General features: G+C 40.0%; 1 protein-coding gene across 1 annotated transcript in view; it reads left to right on the forward strand.

Annotated features, from left to right (window-relative positions):
• The window catches only part of LOC122809290 (carcinoembryonic antigen-related cell adhesion molecule 2-like), a 443,608-nt gene that overhangs the window by 377,340 nt on the left and 48,153 nt on the right, over positions 1-18,115 (forward strand). The window contains exon 9 of the mRNA XM_044080666.1: positions 7,066-7,173. Coding sequence (XP_043936601.1) covers positions 7,066-7,173 — 108 coding nt within the window. The remainder of the gene's footprint in view (positions 1-7,065; positions 7,174-18,115) is intronic.

The following is an 18,115-nucleotide window of genomic DNA, read 5'->3' on the forward strand; positions in this document are numbered from 1 at the left end:
GCGTCTCTTCTGACAAGCCTTCTACAGGACAATGGAGAGGATTGGAAAAGAAGGTCTATACTGCTTCTACTTTGGCCTTTATGGCTATCAAATACCAGACCCACACAACCAGATATGCTCTGGTCTTGATTGCCCAGGCTCGTCAGGTTATTTCTGAGCTCCTTGATTCTGAAAGAAAGTCTTCTGCTTTATCTATTTTAGGTGCTACATCTCAGGTGGCTCACGACTTTATCAAGTGCAGCTGTTGTGCTAATGTTGCTTCTTCCAGAGCTGCTGCCTTTGGGTTTGTCATGAGGCATTACTCTTGTCTTCATCTGCAGTCATTGCCTGAAGATATCAAGGAAAATTTGCTGGATGCTCCTTTGGATAATAAGAATCTTTTTGGGACTGGTTCTGCTGATATGTTTAAGTCTCTTCAAGCAAAGGGTAAACCTATGCAGGACCTTAAACATATTTTGTGTCCCCTATCCCTAAGTTACAGAAGAACTATCCTACAATGTCAGTATTTGTTTGCAGGCAGCCTCATGAGATCACTAAAAGGCAGTAAGGGTCACAGGCGATCTCCTCCTGCAAAATCTTCTCACCCTCCTGTGGCACGACGGTCTTCTTTTTTTCTGACAGGTCTGCTCCACTTTGACATTTTGCACCACCTAACCATCAGTCACGTCCCCTTGCCCCTACAGCTCTATCTCTGCCTTCCAAACTGGCAGCTCATCACCTCAGATTCTTGGGTTCTGTCTGTCATCTATCAGGGTTACTTTATAGTGTGGAAGTCTCTCTCTCTCCTTCTGAGGGAGTCATCAAACTCCTCTAGAAGACTTTCCTCATTTCTCAGATGTTCTTGGGTCTTTGGTGGAAGAGGGAACTTTTCAGTTTGTCCCTCTTTCCCAAATGGGTAATGGATTTTACTCAAGAATGTTCCTGGTTCTTCAGAAAGAGGGCAGTTGGAGACCTGTTCTGGATCTATCCTTGCTCAACACCTTTCTAAAACTTCCCTCTTTTCAGATGCTTTCTCTCTAAACCCTGTTTCCTCTGTTGCTGGCTTTTCTTGTTTCCTTGGATCTGAATGATGCTTACTTTCATATTCCTATTCACTCTCTTTTCATGAAGTTTTTATGTTTCTCTGTTTCTTTCTCTCATTTTCAGTTCTCTGCTTTGCCCTTTGGCCTCTCTACTGCCCCAAGGGTATTCACTAAATGCCTAGCTCCAGTGATTGCCTTTTGCAGGTTCCAAGGCATTCAGATTTTTCCTTATTTTGATGATCTCTTGATTCAGACACCTTCTCCCAGTTGCCTATTACAGGTTCTGGAGTTCACCATATCTCTGCTTCAAAGTCAGGTCTTCAGTGTCAACTTCCAACAGTCTGTCCTGACTCCATCAGGATCTTGTGTATCTGGGATGCAGGATTCAGACAGTGCCAATGTTGGCCTCTCTTCCTTGACAGCTTTCTTTCAGTGTCTCCTTCCTCTTCTGCCTGCTATTCCAGCCAGAGAGTTTCTTAGGGCCCTAGGATTCACAACCTCATCTATTCCACTGCTCCATTTTGCCAGACTGCATAGGTGGAAGCTTCAGTGGTATCTCAAGTCTGTTTGGCTTCAGCATTGCCACTCTCAGGATTCAAGATTGCCTCTCCTTTTTGTCTCATGTGGGAATTTGAATGAGTTCAGCAGCTTACTCTCAGCACAGGCCTGCCCTTTCAGCTTCTGGTTCTTTCTCAAAAACTGCTCATCAGTGCCTCAGATATGAGGTGGGAAATTCCTGTGGTCACCTGAAATTTCAAGGTTTCTGGTTCCCCCATCAGAAGTTAGACCATATCAACGTCAAAGAGATGAGTGCTCTGATTCTGGCCCTTCAGGTTTATCACCCAGTGTTCTGTTCAGACCCCCTGAAGGTTTACATAGACAACAACACAGTAATGTGGTATGTCAGCAAACAGGGGGGAACAAGGTCTTACCTTCTTTGCAAGCTGGCTTTTGAGGCCTGAGATCTCACTATCAGTTATCAGCTAACTCTTCAGACAGTGTATACTCCTTTAGAGCACAATCTAGTGGCAACTCCTTGACCAGGTCCAAAACACATGCTCACAAATGGATGTAAAACCAAGATGTGTTTCTGGACATAGTCCATTGTTGGGGTGTTCCTCAGGTTGTTCTTTTTACCTCTCCTCTGAACAGACAGCTCCCTCTCTTCTGTTCAAGATTGCCATGCCATTTGCTATGGAAGACATATACCCTTAATCTTCCTTGGAAAGGGATGTTTGTCTTTGCCACCCCTCCCCTTCCTCTACACTCAAGAGTCCTACAGAAGATTCAACTGCCCCCCCCAAAAAAAATCTTGCTAGTGACTACTTTTTGGCCAAATCAGCAATGGTCCCCCCTCTTAATGCATCTGGCCAGGGGCAATCACCGCATGTTACCTCACTGGTTGGACCTCCTCACACAGAACAAAGGGTCAATCATCCATTCTTACTTGTCCACTCTTCAACTGACATTGTGGGTGATAGGGTTTTGATCCCTTTTAGGCACCTTTTTTCTGTGGATGTGCTCAGAATTTTATAGGAAGTAAGATAACCTGAAACCAGAAAGTTTTATATGTCCAAATGGAATAGATTTTCTGTCTGGTACCATGCTTATATCCTTTTACAGCTGGGGTCCCTCTGCTTCTCTTACTTTTGTAGGTTGTTCCAGCCTGGCTTGGCCTTTTCTTCTGTAAAGGCCCATTTGTCGGCTATTTCTGCCTGTCTGCCCCTGAATTCTCCTTTGGCTTCTTGTTTTGAGGTCATACAGTCCCTTAAATGTGTCCTGTATCATAGGCCTCCAAGGAAACATATTCCTCTCTTTTGGGAGCTTAATTTTGTTTTGGAAAAAATGACACAGGCTCCTTTTGAGCCTGTATTTTCAGCTTCTCTGCAGCTTTGTACCTGGAAGGTTGCATTATTGCTTGCTCTTACTTCTGCTTGGAGGGTTTCAGAGCTTCAGGCTCTTATGGCCATTCTTCCTTTTTTGTTTTTTCACAGGGACAGGGTTTTCTCTTTGTACTAATCCTTCTTTGATTAGGTTGTTAATGAGTTGTCCTTGAATCAGACAGTACAACTCCATTCCTTTGTTCATTCTCTTCAGTCCTCTAGTGAGAGGGTCCTGCATACCTTGGATTTGCACAGACAGTTCAGGTATTATTTGGATAAAAGTAAGGTTATTCATAAGTCTGATAAGTTTTTTGTTTTTTTTTCATCCCAGAACATTGGGTTTAGTTATTTGTAAGGAAATATCTCCTCCTGGATATCTAAGGATATTTCTTTTTGTTATTCTTCTCATTGCAAGTGTCTGTCTACTTCCATTAGAACTATTTCACTAGGGCTGTTGACTATTCTGTTGCCTTCTTCAAGGATTTGGACATCAATTCCATCCCTGAAGCTGTTACTTTGTCTTCAGTGTATACCTTTGCTAAGCATTATAAATTGAGTATGATTTCTGGCCCACAGCAGGTTTTGCTGGGGGCATCCTGCAGGGGTTTGTTGATAGCTTTTCCCAGCCTTCCACTGCCCAGTCATTTTCTTGAGCTTTGGTACTCTTCCAATGGTGAAGAAAACTGCAACAGTGATATAGAAGGACATTGTACATTTATGTAAAATCTTACCATCATGGTAGATGTCCTTCTTCTCACTTTTTCAGTATTTGGTCTAACCCTCCATCCCCCTTTTTCACCTTCCTGGCCAAGGGTCTCCCTTCTCTACCTGCATTTTCTCCTTCTGGATGTGTATGGCCTAATTTATCATATTGAGATTGTTCTGTTCTGGGACAATTTAGTTTTGGGTAACTGTGTCTGTACATCACCTTTATGCCCTATGTCCTGTACGGGGAGCATAAATATGATTTATGGTGCATACAAGGGTTAAGGCTTTGGTATACTGGATGGACATTGGTCTTTCCTTAGCAGGAAATCCCTGTTGTGAAGAATACTGCAACAGTGAAGAGACAGGCATCTACTGTTAAGGTACGATTTTACAGAATTGTACTTTCAAACCAATTTAGGCATTTAAGTGCTGTATAGTGGTGAGTTCTGAAAAGGGTGTTTCCTGCAAATTTAGCAAATTTGTTATAGCATTGTTCTAGTTTTAATTTTTGTGATATCTGGAGGTTAGTAAGGATTGGAGCACCTTAAAGAAGTGAGGGGAGGAGATAAGCAGAGGCAAGTATAGTTTTAGTTGTTTGTGAGCACGTTTTTCCCTTTGTAAAGCATCCCTAGATTTTGATTATTTTTTGTTTTGCAACTTTGCATATGCAGGTCATATTTGGTGGGAGATGCGACTTAAAGAGAGAGGACTTTAAACTGGAAGACTTGTTTTAATTCTATCACACAGTGCACAAGCATATGCACTAATTTACTACTATCCTGCAGCAAGATGTCCTTTTATTTTGGAGCTCAGATATGGTCAGATACTACTTAGTTAATTCAAACTCACAATTTGCCTATCTCCTTGACTTTGTCTTGAAATATGATAAACATGCAAAGCATGCAAAATGCATCATTGTACCTTCTTATCACCACCAGCTACAATGGCTGCTCTATGCCCCTCACTATATTGGCTGTTTTATATACAGCCTCTGCCCCCCAAGTGCAGGATCTATTTCAAAATTAAAAAGAAAATAATCTCTGATGGTGTGTTAAATAACTGCCTCTGCACTTGACTGCTTAAGTAGGTGTTTGTTCACTATAGTTAAAAGGAAAAGCAAAAGAAAAAAAAAACAGCAACTCTGTTTAAAAATAATTTCCTCTGTATACTATTGTAATCAGTTACATCTATACAGCCATGAAACTGACATAGTGACATCATAGCAGGAGAATAGACACAAGAGTTACCGTGGCTTTTTATGGAGGTTGGTTTAGCCTATTTGGCCCTACTGCCCCTCTGCCATTTTATGTTGACATTACAGGAGGGGTCAGTAGAATCACAAGAGGAATTTCATCCACCTCAGTTGCCTGCCTCTGCCAACACTACAACAGCACTGATTAACTGGTATAGCCTTGCCTTTATTAGAGCACGTACCCTTCCCATGGCATTATCCCAACAAATTCGATGTGGAAGATGTGAGTAGGCAGTTGGCACATCATTCTCCTTCTGCCCATGCCAGCTTTAGGACGTGTCTGAGCCTGTAATAAAACTCCAGTATCCAGGGTTTTAGTAATGGCTTTGGGATCAATCCCTTTGTATTTTGCTTAATTTCATTTTAATATTTGCGAGAAGATCTTTAAATCAAAGAGTATATTGCTAACTATATTCATTATGATTAACTGACCTTATGAATCCGGTTTAATTTCATGAAATCAATTATGAAAAAATCACAACATGTTAGAGATCAACAGATTTGATATTACTTGTACTGACTGATTGTTTTGTACACAGAAATTATAAATACTTAAAATTGTTGCAGCCCCTCTGCCCATTTTAGCAATGTGTGCTAGCTCTAACCCTGCCCCAGCAGATAACCATATCATGATACCTTACCCACATAAGCCCATGCAATAACACTATTCAGATAAATTTGGTCTGAATGTAGTAGCAGGGTTTGGTTTTAGCAATCACAGTAGGAAACATTTTGCTTTCTTTTGCAATCATTTTTGTTTTGATTTTTCTTTTTTGTTGTTTTTCACTGTTTTAGTTCTTTTTTTAAATGCAAGCATTGAGCAAGTTGTCTTTTGTGCTTTTACTGCAGTGGTGGTGCTGTGGTAGGGTTGTCGCCTTACAGTTGGACATTGCCCGCTCGATTCTCAGTTAAAGCGTCTACTGTGTGACGACATGCGTGAATGGGCGTTCCTTCATTGAAGGTTGTGCATTAGGCCCGGCAAGCCAGCATGTAAAACTCTACTGCCAATCATTAGTGGACCGGAGTTCCGCTGTGGCGACCCCTAACCTGGAAAAGCCGAAAGACACACACACACACACACACACACACACACACACACACACACACACACACATTTTGATGTAATGTCTCAGACCCGTATATAGGTATGTATGTATGTATGTACATGGTTATAATGCATGTGCATGCACCTATATACTACTCGCACACTCCTACACACACACACACACACACACACACACACACACACACACACACACATATATATAGATAGAGAGAGATAGTATAGCAATAACCCACTCCTGGGTGTGGGTAATGCTGGATTTACCCACGGTTGGCGTGGTTTGGTCCCGAGGGCGAAGCCCGAGGGACCAAACAAAGCCAACCGTGGGTAAATACAGCATTACCCACACCCAGAAGTGGGTTATTGCTATTATACCATGACATTATTTAAGAAAAGAAACTATTACTTTTCTTAAATAATGGCATAGTATAATGCCTGTTTACTGCCCTTCCGCAGATGTCTGGCATCCGCGGCAGTTCTGATGTACTGCGCGCCTGCGCAGTACATCAGAGCTGTGGGCAAAAGCAATGGAGAAAGCAAGATCTCCGTTGCTTTTTTTTACTGTTTTCGCTATGTTAAATGGGTTTAACATAGCGAGACAGTTTTAAAATAAGCAACGGAGATGTCTGTTGCTTATTTTAAAACTGTCTCGCTATGTTAAACCCATTTAACATAGCGAAACAGTAAAAAAAGCAACGGAGATCTTGCTTTCTCCGTTGCTTTTTTTTTTAAACCTGTCTTGCTATGTTAAATGGGTTTAGCATAGCGAGACAGGTTTAAAATAAGCAATGGAGATCTCCGTTGCTTATTTTAAAGCTGTCTCGCTATGTTAAACCCATTTAACATAGTGAGACAGTGTTTTAAAAGTAGAGTTATACTAATGGAAAAAAGTCCGGGCGACCGGACCTTTTTCCATCAGTATAACTCGATTTACAATGTGCACGCTGGCCAATCAGCGTGCACGTTTTGAGGGGGGTCATGGTATAATTAGCAGTTTAGTCTTGGTTTTGAATGATTTTGCATTAACACAAGTCTTTATAAACTACACCATTAACAAAAGTGTTTGCAAAGTACACAATATAAAATAAAGTATACAATTCTCTTAACAATTTTATGTATATTTCACCATTTTTGTAGGCCACACTTCAAGAACCAAGAAGTAATTCTAGAGAACAGCCTTCAGTGTCTCCTAATTCTGCAACGGTACCTTGGTATACAACATCAAGCGGAGGTGGTAGGACATTGGTAAGCTACTGTGGTAAACATATAAACATCTCATTTTAGTCCCTGTAAACATGTTCCAACAGACTATGGTTACACCTTCAGTTTTAAGATTTCAGTTGACTTCATTCTGATGAAGTTCTAGAAGTAAATGGAACCAAAGCACTAAATCGACACCTGGTGGTTCTTTTGGAAGACAGTGAGTGACAGTGTCTTCTCTTTTTTGTTTTTTCCAGGTGATACAACAAAGGCATGCAAGATATTTGTGTGTGTGTGTGTGTGTGTGTGTGTGTGTGTGTGTGTGTGTGTGTGTGTGTGTGTGTGTGTGTGTGTGTGTGTGTGTGTGTGCATGCATGTGTGTGTGTGTGTGCGTGTGCATGTGTGCACGTGCATGTGTGTGCGTGCGTGCGGGTGTGTCTGTGTGTGTGCGCGCGCGTGCATGCGTGTGTGTCTGTGCGCGCGCGTGCATGTGTGTGTGGCTGTGTGTGCATGATAATGTTTAGGTATCTCTCAGTTCTTTAAAGTAACTGCTACTGAATACTGCCTGTATGAATTCAACTTAGTGAAAGAAATCAGTGAGAACAGACTACGTTTGCTAAACTCAGATAATTAAGGCAACATCCATTGCATGGCTGTTTTTTGCTATTTACTAGTTTTGCTTTGTGTATTTGAAATACTTCATATTCATTTCAATCCATGCCTTTAAAACTGAATGTATGTTGTGTTTTTATTGTTGTTGCCATTTGTTCAGGTCATGGCTAAAAATGGTCATTGAACCCATCCACTAACCTGGTTAGCAAAGTGAGTAAATGATAAACAAGTGCACAAACACATTTTGTTTCCAAATTGTAACTTGATAAGAAATATAGTTTTCTTGAGTGAATGCTGTGTGCATGTGTGGTGGTGTTTGCTCACTTCTGTCTGTGCATATGTGTGTGCTTCCTTCATGGAGTAATTTTTTGGGGGAGGAAAGCACTGATATTGAAATACAATTAATTCAAAATATTGTTGCTATAGTGTATAACAGAAAATCAGAGCATTTGTCACACTAAGGTAAGTAAAGACTTAAGACGTGTCTTGTTCCTTTGTGGTATAGCAAAATCTTGGTCCTGGACCACCACCCTAGTACTGTCGGCAGCCTGTTTGATTTGCCTGCTGGATATGTACAGCAAGTGCCCTTAAAGTCAGTCTCCTGAAATAACTGTATGGTAAATGGAACAGCTACCTATTATCAAACTATTCCTCCATATTTACTTGAAAAAGCATTTCTACTTAAAGGTAACAGTGGAGATGTGGTCTTATGATGGGTGGATACATGGAGATGTGGGCTTATGATGGGTGGATACATGGAGATGTGGGCTTATGATGGGTGGATACGTGGAGATGTGGGCTTATGACGGGTGGATACATGGAGATGTGGGCTTATGACGGGTGGATACATGGAGATGTGGGCTTATGATGGGTGGATACAGTCTTTATCTATCGATTTACTTACTTGTCATGCCCTTCACATGTAAAACCATGATCCAGGTAAGAGAGAGAAAGATGAGGTACTTGGAAATAAATGCCTTTGTCCCTTGTGTTGAGTTATACATCGCAGCTGCCACAACATCCCTGATTTCAGTTAAAACTTTTGCTTCATCCTCCATAAAGTTTCTGATTTTGAGACTAGACACTGACAAATACATTGAGCAAATAGCATCAGATATAATTATATACTTCCTATTCTTCAGCAAATGCAAATTAATACAACTGTTTGTATTTTATTAAATTCTTATATGAACAGTTCTATTGACACTGATTATACAAAAACAGACAGATGTATACAGATATATTTTTGATTTTGTACTGATTTTGAGAATTGACTGCAATGATATGTCCATGTAGATGTAAATGAATATAACAAATATTGTCAGTGTAACTAGATAGTTTAGACAGCAATTGCATGTCTGAGCAGAAAAAATCTCAATGAACCATTCCTACTGACAGTCTTAAGTGTATGCAAGCATGATTATGTGTGTGTGTGTGTGTGTGTGTGTGTGTGTGTGTGTGTGTGTGTGTGTGTGTGTGTGTGTGTGCATATACAGTATATGTGTGTGCGGACACACTCATGCAAAAAGCTGATGTGGTCTGCTGAAAAATATGTAGATGTTCTGCTATTTGAAGTGTACATACTGAAGGAATAATTAGTCTCTCTGTTCAATCAGTACCGAAGACTTCTTAGCACTAACCATGTAATTCATGTTACATAAGTAATTTGCACTAATGTCACTTGCTTTGTCCATTCAGCCGGAGTACATGTATGCTGGCTTATTCATATGTAAACAGTGGGTGAGGAGTTATTCAGGAAATTTAAAATGGAAGGTAAAAGGTGCATGGATACTGTCTGTATGTAGTATTTTTGCAGATTAATTAAGAAGACATATGAGGGATCAGAGGTGAAATTTAAACCCGGGTGCTTCCTCTCTGTTAAGTTCTGTTTGAACAGAGGAACCAGGCAGGGGTGTCCTCTTTCTCCTTAGGTCTCTGCATTATATTTAGAACCACTGGCAAAGAAAATCAGGGACTCAGACATTCAAGGACATAATTCGTATGGGAGTCAAGAAAAGTTGGCTTGATTTACAGATAATATTATTTTGTCCCTAGTAAACCAGAAAAGGATGTTTCAGTGGTGTGAAACATTCTGAGACAGTTTCAAGTCTTGTTGGGACACAAAATTAATGAAGATAAAATTAAGGCAATAGCTGTAAACTATGTACCCACACACAAATTGGTTCAGCTGTACCCATATTTATGGAGACATGATCAAATGAAGTACTTAGGAGTATGGGTTAAAAGGATTCTCGTATGGCAGCTAAGGATATGTGGGAAGAGAATAAACAAAAGATAATACAAAAAATGATAAACTTTAAGCTCTGTTTTATGGATATGGATCGCAAGATACAAGTAGAGAAAATTTTTTTTAGTCTCTAGTTTTATTCAAGATCAGACATAATTTTATCAAGCAGAGGAGAAGTTGTAGATATCAATAAAGAGTTGAAGGATTTTATTTTGATGGGGAAGAGGGCAAGACTCAAGTGGGCTAAGTTGATCCTTCCAATAGAACAATGCAGTTTAGTATTACCTGATTTAAAGGGGTGTTTTGGAGCTACTTAGTAAAGGCTCATATACATACAACAAGTAGAAAGCTATAACTCAAAGTGGAAAGGGATAACAATAAAACAAGGGGGAACTCAAGGAAATAAGGAGAGACTGAAATTTTGGGTGCAGATGCTTAAGGAAAATAACAATATCCATACAAAATATAATATTACATTTTTAAAGTAGCAGAAAGTATTCTTGGCTAAGCCAACATGGGAATGGAGACAAGATATTCTGCTAATAGGAATGACTGCAATTAGGGGTACAGAGAATAGGCAAGAGGGGGGCTGGAATTTACTGGAGAAAACTGGAAACGGAATCAAGGTATTGGGAGTAAATAATTAGAGAGGGAAAGATAACAGAATAAGAACAGGCCAAAAATTCTTTGGGACTAAAGGCAAGCGATTGTCTTCCTTATCAAGGATTGATATCAGGCTACAGGCAAAGAGAAAGGAACAGGAATCCTAAATGCACAACCAGCACTGGTGGAGTATTTAATAAAATCTAGAACAAAAACTGCTGTTAAAAAAGGATAATTAATAGGGCGTATAAAATATTTCACAATGATAACTATAAGAATCAGTCAGAGGAGGTTAGAAAGGATTGGAAAGAGAGAGCGAGAGAGAATGGATAAGCAATTCATAAAGAAATAATGGCTGGCTATATGTATGGCTCCCAAATATGCAAAAAAGTCTATAACATCTAGGAATTTTGCTTTGAAGTGTTTGCATAGGTATTTTATAGCCCAAGCAGATTCTAAAGAATTTTTCCTCAGGTTGATTACAAATTTTAGAGGTATCATGGGGAAAAATTAGGTAATTAGTAACATATTTTTGGGAGTATAATGAGTTGGCAGACTTTAAAAACATATCCATAGGCTATTCTCTTAGAAATACTGGGCAAACAAATTGGTGTAACTAAGGAAATTATTTTTTGAGCTGTGATACAGAATCAGAATTGCCTATACACACTTGCTCAGTAAGACCTTCCTGAGATTAATTCTGGTGGCTCCCAAAAAAGCAACAACTAGAAACTGGAAATCAAAGTCTGAACAAGCAGTACTAGAAGTAATGAATATAGTAACAGAGGTAAAAGAAATAGATGTAGGATCTTAAGAAAAGGCTAGGACCCAGTTACATTGAAAAAATGGGAATTGTGGGAACAATATATGCAGAATAATGTTTTGGAAGAGGAATGAGGTTTAAGAGACGGCAGGAATTGAATGAGCTATATAATGTTCAAATGACAATGACTGTTTAGAAGATTATATGTGATGTATAATGTTTACAACTTAAACTATGTCGATATGGTTTGTTTCATTTATAAAATGTAAGATTGCCTATGTCATAAGTGATAATTCAATAAAGATGTTTCTTGTTAAAAAAATAAAAACAGACATTGTAGTGCTCATCATGGTACTGAATTGCCCCATCAAGGCACTGTACTCAGCTTGTAAGGAACAGCAAGAAATTCCACTGGTACCTTGAGACAACTGGCATTTGTTCATTTGGTTTTCAGGCCCGCCATCTGTGGAACTTGCTACTTCAGTGGCTTCAAGAGTGTCCTTTCTTGTCTGGCTTCCACGGGTCATTTTTGTATGAAATAGCCTTTAATGGCATGCTTTGACATGGAATTATTTACTCTGTATACCCACAAACTACTTGAATAGGTTGCAGGTGTGTCAGTTATGGGAATCTTGGGAACTGCTTGGATGGTGCACAGACACATCGTATATAATAACTTGTGCGTTGGACACTATCTGGCAGTTGATGGAGTGGAAACACTTCTGGTTAATATACCATGGCCTATGTGAATCAAGTAGGGCCTTGATAGAATGGGAGTGCAATCAGTGAATTCTTGAAGTTCAGGGAAATGGGCTATTTTGTAGAACACATGCATACTGTTACTTCTCTCCTCTGTGGTCCTGTGAATTGCATATACTCTTCTACATGCTGAAACATAACATCAAGGAACTGGTGTAGGATTCATGAAGCAGACACTTGTGATGCACTCACAATCCCCTGATAGTCACAGGAATGTCCCTGCAGCAAATATTGTTAAAAATGTGCATAACTTTGTGTCCACTGGGATCAGTATTCCGTATGTCACATGGGATTCCATGTGAAGGATTTACTTATCTCTAAGGTCCAGTATGATGTGTCTGTCCACACTATTACATTCTGTTATGTCCATGTCATAAAGGTGATTGCATTTAAGGCATGATCAGATCCTTCTGCAAAGTGTGGGGTTATAGCACACCCCATCATGGACTCTGGCTGTGAAAGTGGCCTCTAACACATAGTGCTCAGTTAACATGGTTGCTACTCCTTGTGTTTGACTGTGGTGTCTGTCTCTGTTGACTGAGAAATAAGAACCTCACTGGTGGCTATGGATGATGGCTCAGTTTTGCCAATTTTTGTATACATTTCTGAATTACTCTACTACATTGCTTATCCTCATTTGCATTTGCAGTTGAGCGCATTAGCATACCGTATAATTTCAACAGTCTTTGTGTCATGTATTGTGCAAACTTTAATGAAATGTATGTTTGCTTATGTTACCTAAGTTGTAGCTATATTATATCTCCATATGCAACAGAACTCTGTAAAGTAATTCTATCATATTTTACTCCTATGGGGCATTTCTTCCCAGGACTTTACTGAAAAGGGGCTTCTACCTCAATAAAGAAATGCAAATAAATAAATAAATTAATAAAATCCATATCATTATGTGATCATTACCATATAATACCAGTGTCACAATTTGTTTGTTTGCATGACAGAGCTGCATGCTTTATTGAACAAGTACCTATCTGCATGCTTTCACTTACCATGCTATTTTGTCTAATGCATTGTGATATTCATTTCTGAATCCTGTACACCTTATGCATTTTATAGTAGTAATCGTGCACATTTTAGTTAAATGTGAAATAGCCTGGGTGACTTCCCTGCAGGTATTGTTATGCACTTGAAGTAGATATTTTAACACTTGTTGCTGCTTAGATTCTAAAAATTGCTATAGAATGTGAATGCTTGTCGCTTGGCAATGAGTGGCTTGTTGAAAAAATCTAATGTCTGAGACGTCATGCCTGTTTCTGTTTTGTTTAACATTTTACTGGGAGGTATAACTTTAATATATGCGTGTGTTTGTGTGTATATCTATCTATATGTGTGTGTGTGTATATATATATATATATATATATATATATATATATATATATATATATATATATAATAATACACATTGCAGTTTCAGACTTCAGACGTTTGTGTCATAACAGTAACTGAGCTTTGTCCCCCCCCCCACAAAAGAGGAGTGTATCCTTGTCCCTGCCATAACAGTAACTCAGATATGCTACCCCCAAAAGAACAGTATATGTGTGTTTGTGCCATCCAACCTCAACTTCATTTGTTGGCACTGCATGTCATATTATTCCCAGTTAACATCTTCTCCCATGTTAAGGCCATTGATATATAATGGCTTACACACTGCTGTATGTGTTAGATAACTGATGAATGATCAAGAAGCACAGAAAGGTAACACAAAGCTGTATATTTGTAAGTATAATTATAACAGGTTGTGTGATCACTAACTGCTCTATGTCCAAATATAGTAAAGAGAATTAAATGTACAAATCACAGCTGATGGTCTGATAGCAGTATACATTCTGATGCAGTTGGCTGTGTGAAGAATGACTTTCCATTTTGTTGAAGTAAAGCTGTTTGTGTGGCTGAGGACTAAGGCAGCCCTCCTGTTTTCTGAAGCTGTATTGGTGTGAGGGTTCAAATCCTGCCATATGTAGAAATTTATGATGTGTACTATCAGGTTTTATTGTGCCTGTACAGATTTTGCGTATGTGTTCCTTAGTGTCAGTATCTTTTCCTGTTACTCTTCTTTTAATTCCACGTACCGAAAAGACATTTGGATAAGCTTATCTTGTTTGTGAGATTTGTAACATTGTGGAAACAGGGGAAAACCAGATTTCCTAGAAAGCAGACACTGAAAAATAGAAAATGGATACATTCAATTAATGCTCTTAGCCATTGTGAAAAGCTGGCCTGGAGTACAGGTGGGACTCGGGTATAGTAACAAGTGTTAGCAATGCGCCTTGTGTTTGCACTCTGCTTCTCTGGGCACAAACAGGCCTAACATGCATGTGTGTACACTTTGTTAACCATAGCACAAATCCAGTGCTTGTTTCACTATGGAATTGTATATATGATATTGTATTATTGCTGTTTATTGTCCATTACCTTTGTATGACATAAAACTACATGTGGAAGCATTGCAAACTAGGGGCACAATATAATATAATATAATATAATATAATATAATATAATATAATATAATATAATATATATTATATGTAATATAATAATAATAATAGTAATATAGGATATGACAGTAATAATAATAAAAATAATAATATTACAGTACATTCATTTGTTTCCCCCCAAACTACCCCAAACAAGCTCTACAACCCTGGGGTCTCATTACTTTTCCCACACATATATTAACCACAGTACAAAGTCTTAGACGTAATGTTGTGTGCTCAGTACTGGACAGGGCCACTTGGTGGTGCTAACAGCCTTGGTCTGCAAAACTCAAACAGCCAAGTATGCTCAATAATGGTACTTGTGTTGTTACACAGCTAGGCTTGCAAACAGCCTACTGCTGTTAGGCTTCTATTCTCAGATGACACTATGAAGCAATGTATCTATGCAGGCCTCCTGCCCTCTTGTCTCACACATGGCATGTCAGTGTTATCTACTATAAGTTCACCTGCAGTCCTGACAAAATCAAGCTTGTGCTATGGTGCATACGATAAGTACTGTGTTCTGTAGTCTGTGTCCTTAAATAGGTAGGGATTCTATTCTCACTGCAATCAACTGTGTGTGTGTGTGTGTGTGTGTGTGTGTGTGTGTGTGTGTGTGTGTGTGTGTGTGTGTGTGTGTGTGTGTGTGTGTGTCTACACAGAAGAGCAGAAGTGTGTATTCCAGTTACCTCTCCAATGGCATGGTTTGCCAATTTTTGGGACTTGCACAAGCATAGTCATCCATTTCATGCAGGTCTCCCAAGCTCGTCTCCCACATTGCCTGTCAATGTCATCTACTATAACTTCACGTGCAGTCCTGACAAAATCAGACTTGTGCCGTGGTATATGCAATAAGTACTGTGCTCTGTAGTCTGTGTACTTAGATAGGTAGGGGTATTATTCTCATTGCAGTCAACTGTATATATATATATATATATATATATATATATATATATATATGTGTGTGTGTGTGTGTGTGTGTGTGTGTGTGTGCGTGCGTGCATGTGTGCGTGTGTGTGTGTGTGTGTGTGTGTGTGTGTGTGTGTGTGTGTGTGTGTGTGTGTGTATGTGTGTGTGTGAGTTGTTGCTGGACTTTACAGTGAGCCTTTTGCAGCAGCCTGTGGGGCACTGTTATGTTGTCCTGGACAGATGCATCTCTGTCATTACTAGGTTATACAGTAATCAAAGGATGCTGACCTACAAATACAAAAGTTAGAACCCAGAACTGTAAGACTACCCTCCTCAGCCTATACAAGCAAATAAGGTAACTTGTGCAATCTCTAACTCCTTATTTCCTTATTTCTCTCTCTCTCTCTCTTGTTTTTATCTTTCCCTTACAGCACAGCAGGGTAGGTCTGGCCCACGGGATCCACCTGCCCCCACTCCACTGGCTATGGCACCACAGCCCAGCATGTCTGACCCACAACCTGGTAGCATCTCTTGTGCTGCCCCTGCACTACCTGGTCCCTTAGGTACTTCTGCCCCAAGGGCAGGCCTGTGGTTGTCTCTGAGTGTATTGGTAGAGGGGGTGATTTTATCACCTGAGAAAAACTGCCAGGAATGGTGCATAGGATTGTGTGCCGCACTGTGGCCACACGCCTATGCAAGATGGAGACACTGCTCTCTATCATTGTATTGAATAACACAAGGAGATCCAGCCATTGGCGCATTGAGCTGACAGTGATGACAGTCTACTAGGTGAGGATTCGATTCTCAATGTCACCCAGTTTCACATCCATTGGTTTGCAAGTTCCACACCCTTACCACAACCATGGTGTTCACCCACATCTTGTGTTCTTCACCATCCCTGTCTTATGTCTTGTATGTTCTCTGTCAGCAATTGCTTTCTGACCTTGCCAAATTACCTGTCACAGGCATACCTGTGTCCCTTCCCCAACATTGCTCTCTCTCTTCAAAAAAAAAAAAAAAGTAGGGCACCTCTTCCAAAAAACATTGTCCCATACATAGCTCTCCATGTCTCACACATGTCTATTTAATACACTTGATTCTATCCAGTTGACTATACAACATGATTACATTGTTGTCACCTCTCTATCTGGAGGTGACAGTCCAAATTCAGCTAATCTTCTGTGTATATGATCAGTTTTTTCAGGACACTTTCTCAGTATAAGTTATATATTAACAATACATACATTTGTTGTCCACCCCCCAAGCAATAAAATCCTGGGGGCACAGTATTTTTACACACATATATCAACCACACTACAAAGTGTAATATATAATGTTGTGTGCTCCCTCATGGACAGGTCCAGTCGGTGGTGCTGACAACCCTGCTGTGCTAAACTCAAACATCCAAGTATGCTCAATAAGGGTACTTGTGTTTTTACACATCTGGGCTTCTACACACCTAGGACACACTGTACAGTTAGGCTACTGGCCTTATATGTACCTATGAATCTAAGTGCCTATGCAGGCCTCACAACCTGTTGTTCCCCACATGGCCTGCTGATGTCATCTACCATAAGTTCACCTGCAGCCATATAAAAGTCTGATTTGTTCAGTAATGCTTGTGTAAAGTACTGAGTTCTAAAGTCTGTATACTCAGATATGTAGGGGTTCTGTTCTCTCCAGTCAACTGTGTGTGTATGTGTCTCTACTTGGCAGATTAGATGTGCTGTCCTACAGTTACTTCTCCAATGGCATGAATTGCTAGTCTTTTCATGCTTGCAGAAACCTACACATCCACTTCGAGCAGCCCTCCCAATCTCTTGTCTCCCACATGGCCTGCTGATGTCATTCACTATAAGTTGACCTGCAGACATGTACAAATCAGACATGTGCCATGGCACTTGTGTACAGTACTTTGTTCTATAGTGCATGTACTTAGATAGGTAGGGGGGTTGTTTTCACTGCAGTCAACTGTGTGTGTGTGTGTGTGTGTGTGTGTGTGTGTGTGTGTGTGTGTGTGTGACAGATGTTACTTGACATTACAGTGATCCTTTTACACCAGCATGCAGGACACTGATATCACCATATGCTCAACAGACAATGCTGATATAATCAGCTATATCAGATTATTGCATATACAACCATCCCACCAGGCCAGGATCAAACACTAGCAAGGAGCCCAGGCAGATATCACCTTAGGCTCATAGGAAGTTACTAGGTAGAGAACTGGTGACAGGTATGCTTTGGGGTAGGTCTGGTGGGGAGAGGGGGGCGAAGCTTGCCCCAAACTGTCTGGTAGCAGGTTGGGGATGTCCTCAGGATCAGTATTAGTGTTACTTTCCACTACTACTTGGGCACAAAGATGGGCCTTCACTTTTAGATGTCTGACGTACCCAAAGAATGCCTCCTGATTATCTTCAGCTAGGGATGTTACTTTAGGTTTGTATGTGGCTTTAGAGGACTTTTCAAGATAGCTAATTTCCCCATTCAAGCTGTGGAATGTGTCCTTCCTCTGGTGAGTCAATTGCCTCTTGTTGTTAGACGTGACTTTCTTCCACTTGTTTCTAACCTATGTATGCTTGATACCCACTAGGGTGGCTT

The sequence above is a fragment of the Protopterus annectens genome, chromosome 8.part0, assembly GCF_019279795.1.
Source record: "Protopterus annectens isolate FY-2018-M chromosome 8.part0, PAN1.0, whole genome shotgun sequence".
Classification (NCBI taxonomy): Eukaryota; Metazoa; Chordata; order Ceratodontiformes; family Protopteridae; genus Protopterus; species Protopterus annectens.